The sequence below is a fragment of the Lutjanus erythropterus genome, chromosome 12 (genome assembly GCF_056507025.1).
Source record: "Lutjanus erythropterus isolate fLutEry1 chromosome 12, fLutEry1.hap2, whole genome shotgun sequence".
Classification (NCBI taxonomy): Eukaryota; Metazoa; Chordata; class Actinopteri; order Lutjaniformes; family Lutjanidae; genus Lutjanus; species Lutjanus erythropterus.
Window position 1 is genome coordinate 1,972,008 of NC_139328.1, and position 13,934 is coordinate 1,985,941.

General features: G+C 39.2%; 2 protein-coding genes across 2 annotated transcripts; both read left to right on the plus strand.

Moving 5' to 3' along the window:
* The first annotated feature begins 251 nt into the window (after positions 1-251).
* On the plus strand, positions 252-9,750 carry ift57 (intraflagellar transport 57 homolog (Chlamydomonas)). Its single transcript, XM_084732118.1, has 11 exons — positions 252-795; positions 1,409-1,583; positions 2,102-2,220; positions 2,910-3,000; positions 4,834-4,902; positions 5,063-5,185; positions 7,488-7,559; positions 8,551-8,682; positions 8,844-8,906; positions 9,139-9,205; positions 9,297-9,750. The coding sequence occupies exons 1-11, from the start codon at positions 641-643 to the stop codon at positions 9,476-9,478; spliced, it is 1,248 nt and encodes a 415-aa protein (XP_084588244.1). The 5' UTR covers positions 252-640; the 3' UTR covers positions 9,479-9,750.
* Positions 9,751-10,557: 807 nt separating this feature from the next.
* Positions 10,558-13,745, plus strand: LOC146317286 (tripartite motif-containing protein 16-like). The gene has a single exon (XM_084732117.1). The coding sequence runs from the start codon at positions 10,599-10,601 to the stop codon at positions 12,267-12,269; it is 1,671 nt and encodes a 556-aa protein (XP_084588243.1). The 5' UTR covers positions 10,558-10,598; the 3' UTR covers positions 12,270-13,745.
* The last annotated feature ends 189 nt before the right edge of the window (positions 13,746-13,934 follow it).

Sequence of the window (13,934 nt, forward strand, 5' to 3'; positions counted from 1 at the left end):
ACTTTTTATGTAAGTTTCTTGTTGTGTCTAAGAGTTTTTATTTTATCTTTTACTAGTGTGAATGAATAAGAAAAAAAGACTTTAAAAAAGGACTTAATTACCAGTAATTTCAGTAGTTATTATTATTGGTTACTTCCACCCTTGATGGCTCCAGAAATAATGACACTTTTGATAGCCACCTCTTTGAAAATTTAATTTTGTTCATGAGCTTTTATTTTGAAGGCTTCGGCAGCAAAGCAACCGCAGAAAAGCTTTTATTTCCGAAGGGCACAACAGGAAGTTCTGACGCTGAGAGTTTAGCCAACGGTGCTAACAGCTAGTCGAGTTACAGGATTTAACTACTGCAAACTCAGCAGTCATGTTCCATTTTTGTTTTATTTCCCATAGACGTCATTTAAACTGATAAAAACTCAGCCTCGATTCAGACGAGTCTGAATCGAAATGCGTTTTCGCCCTCAGCTAACGTTAGCCACCTAGCCAGCTAGCGTTAGCGCCCGGTTGCCTGACAACAGAGAGGAAGCCAAACAAACCTCGGCTCACAGCTAACGGGCTAGTCGGCTAAAGGGGTCCATGAACTGGTTTTGTCTCGTATTGTTTTAAACACTGAGCTGTGTAAGTGGCAGCTGGTGGACGACAAGTAATGGCGGATGACGGGAGACGAGGAGATGAAGATGAGCGCGGTCCCGGAGCAGCTCATCAGGTGTTTGTGGTGATGGAGAGTCTGCTGGACAAGCTGAAGATGTTAAACTATGAGGAGGAAGTTCTCTCCAAACACAACATGAAAAACCTGTCCAGGTGAGAATGAACTTCTCATTACCAACTAAATAACACTAGCTAGCTGTAGCTTTGACTCTCACTTGTGTATAATTGATATTTTTTATATAAATATGATGTTATTAATTAAACCAGATCCCTTTGAATTGAACTAGAAATGATAACTAGCACTTGTTATCAAAATTCAGGGGTAAAAATAAAAATGGCTTAATCATAATTGTGATTATGTTACGAATGCTATGGACATATTTGGATTCCCTAAACATCGTTGTCTATATGTTTAAAATGTTTTTTTTTCAATAAAGTGTGAAATGAAATGAAATGAAATACATTTGGTCAATTCACTAGGAGTATTATTATTTTTTAAAAAAGATGGTTAAACTTTAAAACACAAAACTGTGTTCCTTTTTACGGAATGTAATAGATAAATAAGATAATTAAATACTATTATTTTAAGATTATTTGACACCACAGAAATTAGTCTTAGAAAGAAGAGAAAGAAAGAAGTGAAACTACCACCCAACTACTGCATATCGTAGTTAACTCCATCCTAACACTGATAATGACCACTTGATGTAGAATTTTAGGTGTAGAAGAAAAAGAATCTGATCTCCCCTCTGTTTTCCCGGAGCAGACATTACTTTGTCTCCAGTCCATATCTGGCTGTCAACCCTGGCGAGCAGTTCTACATGTTCACCATCATCGCAGCGTGGCTCATCAACATGGCGGGGAGGCCGTTCACAGAGCCCCAGGAGCACGACGAACCCAACGCCACCGTGTCCAATATCTTGGCCGAGCTCCGGGCTTTCGTGAGTGACCCCCTCAGAGTGTCTGCAGTTAAAATCTCAATATTTACAATCAAGTTTTTGAGATGCTGGATTCTGATTTGGAGTTAAAACAATACAGGAAAAAAACAACTTAAGGAAGAAAACATGTAACTTTATTGATCATGTGTCAAACAGACAAAAAAAAAAATCAATGCAGCCACACAGACTCTTTCTAACAGCTTACACTTGATTTTCATTTTCCACTTGCAGCATTGAGTGTCTGCTTCATGTAACTCTGAATAAAAAAGTTCTTGAAAAGTTCAGAGGTCTCACATTTATCCTTGATGAAACCTGCAGACACTCTGTAACTCGACAGATGAATAGCGAATAAAACAGATGAATGAAATATGTAACAATGAATAAAATATTTCAGTGCTTTTGATCCTCACTTCAGACTCAGTCGACTCAGACTCCTCATTGTTATCTGCTGTTGCACAGTGAGAACTGTAGAGATTTGAGAGTTTAGGGGACTTAATTTGACTTCTTGCTGTGTCTGTCAGGGTGTTAAGGTGGACTTCCCGCCCTCCAAATTGAAATCAGGTTCAGGCGAACACGTCTGCTTCGTGTTGGACCGACTGGCTGCAGAGGCTCTAAAGAGGAGGGGCTTCTCCTTCAGAAGGTAATCAGTCATTTCTCCTCTCTGAAACAAATCTAATCTTTTCTGTCTTACTCTTTAGGTCTCATTAATTTTATATTTTGTGCTTCTGCCTCTGCTTCTTTCTTTTGATCACCTGCTGGGTTCCTTCTCAGGTCTGTAAAGTTTGAATATGGACAGTTTAGGGATTTCATGATACCAGATAATAGAACAGAAAGTACTTTTACACATGTCAACTGTTTACTATTTTTCATATCGACAAGTTGAAGCAGAGCTGTTTCTGTTCAGAACTGTTTTACATGAGAAGTTGTTGTGATTAGTGATATATTTGTCCCCTCCTTTTTCTTCTTCTTCACTGTCTTTGCAGGTGCACTGCAGCACATCTGCATTACCACCAGCTGTAGATCAGTGGAATAGTGTGACACTATTGCTAGAACCGTGTATCACTTCATCCACACCTCAGGCATGACATAAACAAAACAGAGACCCGCTTATACGAAAACAGTTCCATAAAGCTACGAGTGGTTTAAAACACTACAGGGAGTCTTAAATCTACAGGGTCACATAGTGAAGACAGCAGGGGCGTGCAGAGCATACATCATACTGAACAGTGAATTTTCTTGCACTGTTAATCTGCTCCTCTTTTCTCTAGGTGAAATTGATGGTGCCCATGTCTTTTTTGACTTCATGTGCTTTTTCTGTCTTTTTTCCAGACCAAACTACCCAACAGAAACCACAGAAGAAGAGTCTGTGATAGAGGACGATGCAGAGCTCACACTCAGCAAAGTAGAGGAGGAGATGATCGTACGTGTCCCAGTTTTATTTAACTAAATGTTAATTTGTTACTTCCAAGTGTTTAAATGTTTAAATCCACTTGAATTAGCCTATTTTATTATTAGTAATGAAGCTTTTAACATAATGACCTGTGTTACTTTTATGCTGCTCTTACATTGAAATTTTTGACCTGTCAGATTCTGTTAATCTACAGGAACAACTTAGGAAAAAATGATTTCTTGTCACCAGGTTCAGAAGAACCTGTCAAAATGCAACCTGTAAAATACTTTATAATAGGTACAAGCTGTAAAAGAAAGCCAATATGAAGGAGCGGATGACAAACTTTGGTAACAACTATTAAGTTATGTGACCAGCTTTGCATAATGGTTGAATTTACAGATCAGAGTCACAGAAGTAACTCTTGTTAAGGTTACTCTGTTGTTTACCATGTGAGAAAAAATATGTTGGATTAAGAGAATTGCTGCTTTGAAATAAAACATCACAAAGCTGCTCTTAATGTCATAAACTACAGAAACTCAAAGGTACATAAATTACAAACAAGCACTTGCACTTAATCTGAAGGCCTCCCCACCTTTCTGTCTGTCCTCCAGGAGTTTCCCATTTAATCAGTTTTTTAATCAGTTTAACTTACAGAGGGACAGAGCGATTGTTCTTACACAAGTGGACCCTGCACCTCCTTCCAGGGTTCACTGGCTCATGACCGAGTTCAACACATAAGAAAGGTCAGATTAAATCCCAGCCAGGGAACCAGAGGAGTGTTTGAGCTCATGTTTCATTTGCTCTGGCAGATCCGTCTGCCATCCCTGTTCAGAGAGATTTCCAACCATCCGTCCTGTTTATTTACTATTGGGCTGCTTTGATACGATGACCGACAGAGGAGTGTCACCGGTCCAAATGTGTAAAGTCACATGTCAGTGATGTCACATGTGTGAAAAGCAACACACCAGGCAGTGATCAAATATGAATCATGATTCTGTTTCTGATTGTCTTATTTCTCACCTCAGATGTTTCTAGAAACACAGTTTGTGTTTTGCACAGGTTTGTCACCAGGCTGCCATTTTTTTTTCCTGTGTGAAACCGGACCGATTGCTGCCCCAACTTGCATGTGTCACTCAGCGCTATGTCGCACCTTTTTGTTGCTCTGATTGGCTTTTTTTTTAGCAAAAAGCAAAATTATATGGAAATGAATAACAGTTATTTTTTTAACATTTTAAATTTCATTTATCATTGTTAGTCTGTGAAATAGTTCAGCTCACTGTGACCAAATTTTAAAACACAATTTTTTGGAGTTCCTAAAACTCAAAGATTCAAGTTTATCTAAAGAAGAAAAGTAAAAATCTCAACTAAAGATTATAGGTCAGCAAAACTTGTCAAAGTTTATTTCAAAGCATAAGAGTTTGTGTTGGGCACAAAAATCAAAAATCTCGATGATGATATATTGGCTGATATTCTTTATTTATATAGGGTTGGTAGTGACATTAAGGCGTGAAACAGTAAAATTTCACTGGTATTTTTAATAATTATAAATCTCTATTTAAAAAAACACAAAGAACGACTTGAATGATGAAACACTGATACTGTTACAGGCTGATACAGCTGTGCCAGGCCGATATCGTGCCAATATATCTGTTTGGCTCTATAACAGAGATCCAGACTATGTCATGTTTGTGAATTAGTCTGACGACGCCAGGCTGATACGATCCTGGTGACCTGTCTTCTGTCAGACAAAATATTTGGTCCTTAAATTTGACACTGAAAACTCCTGAGGAAATGAAACACTGATGGATTCTTGTACAGACACAAGAGTGAAAGAACTTTGAACTTTTGCGTGTGTGTTCTCAGGAGGAGCCTGACGATGAGGAGGAGAACGTGATGGACCTGGAAGCTCTGAAGTTACGAACCACTCACACTGTGAGTTCACCTGGAAACATGATGCGTTTAAAGACTCAAACTACTTGATGAATTTTACCCATTTTTAACTCACTGACTGATCCAACCTAAACAAGGACTTTGAACCCCTTCAAGTGTGTGAATTAGATTTTTTAATGATGTGTTGTCGGTTGTCTGACAGGAAGCAGAACCGTCCTCCAAACCAGATGAGATTCTGGAGTCGACAGTTGATGCAGCGGAGTGGAACCTGGAGGTGGAGCGAGTCCTGCCACAACTCAAAGTCACCATCAGGACAGACAACAAGGTACACACTCACCTGACCCCGCCTTTATCTGAAAGGTTGGAGCTAATAGAGCAACAGTTTTAGTCAGTTTGTGGCTAATAAGATCCTGATAGGTGGACACTTTTCCCTGGCTTTCCTCATCCTCACGACTGTAAATTTGTCTAAATGTTTGTTTTGCAGCCCAAAAAGCCTATTTCAGATTACTGGCTGGCCTCAGTTGGCTTCTATTCTAATGTCATTTATAAGAAGGTGAGAAGACAGAAGGAGAGACAGGATGTGATCATCGACTCAAGTCAAAATGAACAAACTGTTAGCAGGTTATCAGGAGCTAAATCTGAGCTTCATTTATGTGTTTTCATGGTGTCAAAGTCAACACTTTGAACTTGTACTTTTTTGCATAAACCACCTGAGGTTTCAAACTTAAATGTACAGTTCACCCCAAAATCAAACATGCATATTTTTCTTCTGGCCTCTAGTGTTATTTATTCTGTCTAGACGGCCGCAGACACATCAGCCTGATCTCCAACGTAATGCAACTCAAAGAGCCAAAGAAATACATTTTAAAAAATTAAAACCAGTGTCTCTTTCCAGAAATCATGACCCGGATAATCCACAGACTTTGTCATACTTTGTAGTTTCATGTAGGAACTAGCTTCTTTCTGTTAGACAAACAAAGTAGTTCCATTAGATTGTATTGCAGTAGGAAAGTAGTTCCAAGAAGAAACTGCTGACAACAAGGTCTGTGGATCATCTTTGGGTAAAATTGCTTCAGATGTGTTTTTTCGGCTCTTTGAGCACCACAGAACTAGTGCCATTTACTTCACCTCACACTGAAACAGTACAGACCAGCAGGAAAATATGTCTTTTTGATTTTGGGGTGAACTGTCCCTTTAAGTGTGTCTCTTCTGCAAAATAAGCTGATGGGTTTATTTAGGAGCGTTAATAAAGCCTCTTCGGTTATCTCCTTGCCTAAGGGTTACTATCATAATTCAGCACATTTGTACTCCGTTACCATGGTTACACTTCATTCGCATCTTCATTCTTTACTTGACGACATTATTGTCGGTCAGCTAGCTTCTCCAAAATGGACAACAACGAGAAAACAATAAGAAGAATGTTGTCTTGACGAAAATGCTGCTGACAAATGAGCTCTAAATAAAGTAATGAGGAAATATTATTGTGAGAGCAGGACAGGATGAAAACTGCTGAGTTTCAATAAAACCTTTAGTATAGCTGCATTAATATACATTAATGTTTGGTTAGATAGCTATAATTGCTGCTGCTAATGTCACATCTATAACAGTTTCTCATAGCTCATGGGTTTTCCTTACCCTGAAAAATATATTTTTCTATCTCCTCCTCTTCTTTAATTACCAGAAATTCAGCCATTGTCTGATGTTCCACAAATTATTTCACTTTTATGGGGAAAAAAAGTCACTCAGGACCTTTTAATAACACATAAGGGAATGGAAACATTTAGAGATCAAAGGATTTTCCCTCACAGCATCATAAAGAAATCTTTACAGTGATTTTATACAACTGTTTTTTTCCTAAGGGATCCTTAGATAAAGTTTAACGTCAGCCTTAGCCGGGCACTGGTCCCGACTGTTAACTGGACGTCACTCTGACTGTCTGTGAGTCAGATATCTGCTTGTTTCTGATCATGTCTGTGTTTGTTTCCTGTGAATCGAGTATCAAACCATTTTGAACAGTCTGCTGTATTAACTGTAGCTTCACTTTCAAAGGTGAGAACAAAGCAAAGCACTCTGGGCCGTCGCTCCGCATTTACATTCGGCACCGAGGGAGTTTGTTCGATGGAAAAAAGTCAATTTTAATTTAAAGTCTGAGCAGGTGTGAGGCGGATGAACTGCTTTTCTGAGTGGAAGTGAAGCTGCAGCTAACTGAGGGGGAAAACTGAGACTCTTGTGAGGATAAAAAGCAGCAGGCAGGTGTATCTGTGCTGATTTTACACTTTCATGTCTCAGTGGTCCCTGAAGGCAACAGTCTGAAGTCTTGTCTGTTTTATCACAAAGCAGAATGTGTTAATAAAATGTTTTATAAATCAGCTCAGGTTATGAAAACATTTCTTCTAACTGCTGTATTACTGTAGATTATTCTCATTACTGTAATAAAGATAAATATTATGTATCTGTTAATTTTACCAATGAAAGAATAACAAACAAATAAATGTAATCAAGATTTAAAGGACAGCCTTCGAGGACGTGTTGACACACTGACATAGTTGCTGTGGTTTCCCAGCATGCTCTCTGTTGCTGCTGTTTCGGTTGCGTTTGACTGATCTCTGGTCTGTGTCGGTCTGCAGGACTGGAGGATCCACGTGGACCAGATGCATCAACACAGAGACGGGATCAAATCCTCGCTCAAAGAAGCCAAGGTGCGTTCACTGACCCCATTCAGTAATAACAACAGTGGTGACAGTTTAAGTGATGTCTGTCTGTGTGCGTGTGGCTCCACCTGCTGTTTCTTATTTTCTTTTTGAAGACACTGAGCTGTGAACCTGATTTGTCCCTATTTTGGTGCCTGAAAATGAAATGGTCTCGTTTGTTTTTGCCACCGACAGGCTCAGGTTGTTATTCTACATGTCTGACAAAATAATGGAAACACAAATGTGAAGATTTGCTGCTTTTCCTTTGGATGATTTTAATGTAAAGATGCAGAAAAATATCTGCACGTCATCAGTGTTGGCCGATAAATGCTTTAAAATGGGGGTGGGGTTTGGAAAATATGGACACATTGGATATCTGCAAAAATCTAATATTGTGCAACCCTCTTTTTAATGTTTTTATAGTGATGCTGAGGTTTGGACTGCTGGTTCAACAAAGCAAACATTGTGAAGGTGTCACTTTGGTCTCTGGCATTTCTCACTGTTTACATAATGTTTACAAACCAAATAACCAATGACTAATGGAGAAAATAATCAGCAGGTTGAACCATAATGAAAATAATCATCAGTTCTTTGTAGTTCTATATGAAAAAGTTCAAAGTTAGCTCCACCTCAACAACTACAACAGTAAAGTATTTTTACAGAGCGGTATCAGTACTTTTACTTCACTAAAGAATCTGAATGCTTCCTCCAGCATGACTGATTTGTTGTTGAATTGAGTGTTATATAAGTTCTTTTTTATATCACACTGGGCCTCCTGTCAATCATCTGACACCCACAGAAAAAAAAAAGTCTTTAGTCTCTTGCAGGATATAATCCCTCAGAGAAGGACACTTCTGTCATCTGAGTACAGTAGAAATGAACACATGGAAAGAAGTTCATGGACTGAAACTGACAGCAGGAAACACACTGAGAACGTCCTTAATAATATGAGTTCTGTGTCTTCACGATGTCCTGGCATGTCCTCTTCCTGTCTTTGCAGAGCTACCTGGACAAACTGCAGGAGGACATCGGTAAGACTCTTGAGAAGGTGAGCAGCAGAGAGAAATACATCAACAACCAGCTGGAGCATCTGATCCAGGAGTACCGCAGCGCTCAGGCCAAACTCAGTGAGGTAAAGTACAGAAACAAACTGGACTGGAGGTTTCAGCAATGAGTGCAAACACAGGAAAAGTTTGAATAAATGTTGTTCTGTCCTGTTTAATGTCTAGATTTCAAACTGTAGTATTTAAGGAACAAACGGAAACCTTTTAACAAACCTGTGTTCTCCATCAGGCAAAGGAGCGCTACCAGCAGGCCAGTGGAGGAGTGACTGGGAAGACCAGAGTCCTGGCAGAGGTCAGTGAACACATCGTGTGTTTTCAGATGCTCCATTTGCCACTTTGTGAGAAAAAAAAGATTAAGGAATTAAGGCAGAAAAAATGCTGTTTAAGAATCAGATTCATGAGCAGCAGAATGTGTCTTTAGGCAAATTTAAGAGCAGAATAACTTGCTGAATTTCTCAGATGCAGTGACGCACTGAATTATAAATAGACAGTCTGTGACATTTTCATTGTTTTCTGTGTTTCAGATCAGTGAGGAGCTGGAGAAGGTGAAGCAGGAGATGGAGGAGAAAGGCAGCAGCATGTCTGATGGAGGTGAATCTCTGTCGAACTTGGTTTGAAGTTTGTTTGAATGAACCGTCTGTATTTGACACTGACCGTCTGTCTGTCTGTGTTCGTCCTTCAGCTCCGGTGGTGAAGATCAAGCAGAGTTTGACCAAGCTGAAGCAGGAGATCGTTCAGATGGACGTGAGGATCGGCGTCGTCGAGCACACGCTGCTGCAGGCCAAACTCAAAGAGAAGTCCAACATGACGCGCGACATGCACGCCACAAACATCCCCGAAGCCGCCGCCGGGCCTTTTGTTTAGGTTAGGTTGACCTCCATGATGGGCTCCTAAGCTTCTCCTGCATTTCTCGCTCGAACTGACAGTGGAAAAACTTCCCTGAATTTTATTTGAAAACAGGGAAAATAAACTCTGTTTATACTTAAAGAACCTTCTGTTTGTATTTTCACTCATAAAAACATTTCCAGATGTCCTGAATACCACTTATTTATTTTTTGCTAAAAATTTTTATAATAGTATCTGATATCATTTTCTGTATATATGAACATGAAATAAATTTTGATGCATATAATAAATTGTTGTCTCATGAATTCTTTAAAGTCAGATTTCTTATTTAAATATCTACTCAGTTGGTCACTAGATTTGTCAGCAGAAAAAATCCTGAACTTGATGAGGCCTCAGTTTAATTTTAGAATTTTAATTTTAACCATGAATAGTCTGTTTATACGACAGAATTAATAAGTGTATAACGGTCTAAGCAGGCAGCACTTGACTCGGTCATGTCATCGCTTTAATATATTTAATTTTATTCTTTTATTTTTACTTATTTATATTGACATGACGTGATGTTGTCTTATTTCATTCCTTTTATTTATTTATATTGTTTGGACAACAGCATGAAATGTCTCTCTAGTGTCTCCCCTCTACTTTTATTTATTCTTGTCATGTGTTTCTTGTTTTTCTGCTCTCATCTCTTTGACTGTTGTCTTATTTTTTACTATGATTTAGTGTCTTTGCAAGTATTTGCACATCGATGTATTTTGTTTAAATGCATGTTTTTCACAGCACCCAATTTCTGGGGAATTGGTGTTTGTATTTTTTAACTACAAACTATAATGTTTTCAAATGGGAATCAAGAATTTATTTTGAGGTAACAAAGATCAAATTCACAGTGCTGTAAATCTTCCTGGAAAGAATGAAAGCTTGATAACCCCTCCCTCTTCATAAACTACAGTCATGTCATTTCCTGGTCCCTCCCCTCCAGATCTAAAGTTGGAGGATTGGTGTAATCAGTCTGGTGGTGAAGTGCAGGAACTGACAGGCCACATTAACTGCAAAATCACATGCTGTGTAGATCAGAGACAAAACTAGTTTCAGTTTTAAGAAAGTGAAAGTCAGACTGTTGCTGCCACTGAGAGCTGAAATGGCGCAGAAAGGAGTTCAGCTGGACAAAGAAAAATTCTGTTGTTCCATCTGTCTGGATCTACTGAAGGATCCGGTGACTATTCCCTGTGGACACAGCTACTGCATGAACTGTATTAAAGGCTTCTGGGATGAAGAGGATCTGAAACACATCCACAGCTGCCCTCAGTGTAGGCGGACCTTCACACCGAGGCCTGTCCTGGTGAAAAGCACCATGTTAGCAGATTTAGTGGAGGAACTGAAGAAGACTGGAGTCCAAGCTGCTCCTGCTGATCACTGCTATGCTGGACCTGAAGATGTGGCCTGTGATTTCTGCACTGGAAGAAAACTGAAAGCTCTCAAGTCCTGTCTGGTCTGTATGATCTCTTACTGTGAGAAACACCTGCAGCCTCATTATGATGTAGCTCCATTAAAGAGACACAAGCTGGTGGAGCCCTCCAAGAAGCTCCAGGAGAACATCTGCTCTCGACATAATGAGGTGATGAAGATGTTCTGTCGTACTGATCAGCAGTGTATCTGTTATCTCTGCTCTGTGGATGAACATAAAGGCCACGACACAGTGTCAGCAGCAGCAGAAAGGACTGAGAGGCAGAGAGAGCTGGAGGTGAGTCGACAAAACATCCAGCAGAGAATCCAGGACAGACAGAAAGATGTGAAGGTGCTTCAACAGGAGGTGGAGGCTATCAATCGCTCTGCTGATAAAGCAGTGGAGGACAGTGAGAAGATCTTCACTGAGCTGATCCGTCTCATGGAGAAAAGACGCTCTGATGTGAAGCAGCAGGTCAGATCCCAGCAGGAAACTGAAGTGAGTCGAGTCAAAGAGCTTCAGGAGAAGCTGGAGCAGGAGATCACTGAGCTGAAGAGGAAAGACGCTGAGCTGGAGCAGCTCTCACACACAGAGGATCACAACCAGTTTCTACACAACTATCCCTCACTGTCACCACTCAGTGAATCTACAGACTCATCCAGCATCAATATCTGTCCTCTGAGGTACTTTGAGGACGTGACAGCTGCTGTGTCAGAGCTCAGAGACAAACTACAGGACGTTCTGTGTAAAAAATGGACAAACATCTCACTGACAGTGACTAAAGTGGATGTTTTACTGTCACAACCAGAACCCAAGACCAGAGCTGAGTTCTTAAAATATTCACGTGAAATCACACTGGATCCAAACACAGCAAACACACTGCTGTTATTATCTGAAGGCAACAGAAAAGTAACAAGAATGAGTCAACATCAGTTTTATTTTAGTCACCCAGATAGATTCACTGTGTGGTATCAGGTCCTGAGTAGAGAGAGTCTGACTGGACGTTGTTACTGGGAGATGGAGTGGAGAGGGGAAGAAGTTTATGTAGCAGTCGCATACAAGAATATCAGCAGAGCAGGGAGCTCAGATAAATGTGGATTTGGACACAACGACAAATCTTGGGCATTAGAGTGTAACAAAAACAGTTACGACTTTTGGTGCAACAATGTCCAAACTCCCATCTCAGGTCCTCAGTCCTCCAGAGTTGGAGTGTACCTGGATCACAGTGCAGGTATTCTGTCCTTCTACAGCGTCTCTAAAACGATGACTCTCCTCCACAGAGTCCAGACCACATTCACTAAGCCTCTCTATGCTGGACTTTGGATTTCTTCTGGAGTCACTGCTGAATTCTGTAAACTGAAATAGTAAGGTGAAATCCTGTGACTTAATTCTCAAGCTTATTTGTGGTGTTTTTCTTTTACTGCTCAGGATGACTTTTGTTTACCTGAATTAATTTTGTATGAAAATGTAAATGTGTTTTAAATGTCTGTGGAACATTTGTGTTGATGTATTTGTATATTGTTGTTCCTCTTCCACCGAGAGAAAGCCTCAGACCTTCTTTCATCATAGATAGATTTGCTCTCACACACAATAATTAAAGGTTGGTGGAGATTTTCTGAGAAACAAATGAGTGTTTGCATTTCGTAAAAAGTATTTCCACAATGTTTAATCAGAATTCAAGACATCAGAGAAATATTAGACTGTAGCCTCAAATCTCACACTCACAAATGCTATTTACAACCTGAGAGCTGATTTGTGAAGTGGAAAGTCTTCTCTCCCATCTTTCCCATGTGACCTGAATGCAGCATCAGTGTTTACAGGCTGTGACTGATGTGAACAAACTGAAACAGTGTGACATTACAGATATTTAAATGTCTCTGTACTGACGTTGTTTGAAGATGCCAAAGGATCAGTGAAGTTATTTCGTGTCTTCCTGAAGGAAGTCTTGTCCTCAAACTGAAAACTGACGTACAACACAGGAGGGCGCTGTCACCCTGGAAACGATGGAGGGAGAGGAGACTGTACCTCAACTCAGTTTCTCTGAAACCATGACTCTCCTCCAGAGTCCAGATGTACATTGTTTTACTGATGAGAAGAATAAAATAATAGCCTGTTAATTCCATCTAAACTTCTTATGTCTTATTCAACTAAAATGTTTTATGTTGTTTTCCTGATAAGAGTAAATAAAACAATGAAATGACCTGTTAACTCAGCCTGAATACATTTATTTCTCATTTCTAAAGTTCTAACATGTGTTTATGTTTTCAATAAATCATCAAGAACATCAAAAACACACCACTTCTTTCCTGTTCAGTCTTATGATGTTAGATCTTAAGAACTCACTGAAATTTCATTTAAAACCTTTTTTATTCTTCATGAACATTATTTTTTGTGTATTCTCAGTGTCAGTCCATCAGCATTACAATTCATGTTAAACAGTTCACTGATTTGACTCAAATGTCACTTATTAATTTCTTGGCTTCATGTTTTAAATAGTGTTTGGTATCATTTCTTTGTGTATATGAACATTAAATAAATGTTGATGCAGATAAAAAAAATTCTGTCTTGAGTAGTAAAGTGTGAAATTTGTTATTTAACCAGCAGAATTGGATGAGGTCTCATTTTAATCATAAAACTTTCATTTTAAACAGGCATTATATCTTTGTTAGACTGAATTAATTTTGGGGGAAGTCTCATTTGTTCAAAGCTGCATCAAGAACGTCAAGCTCATACAGGAAGTTGTGGTATTTCCCTATCAAAATAAATGCAACACACTTTACAGTAGAATCAGTGTTATGAACAATTAAAACACTACAAAGATGAGATAAAATCTGAATGTTTTCTTGTTTGCTGGTGAAAGTCCAGGTGAGAGAGACTGTAATATTTACTGATGGGTAGGGATCGATTTTGAAGGTCACACACATTTTTCTTATTATATAAGTTTATTTTATTTTGTCAGTATCTGTGTTCAGTCATTCCTTCATTTTATTTTTCTAGTACTAGTACTTTAGTAATTCCATTTTATGTTAA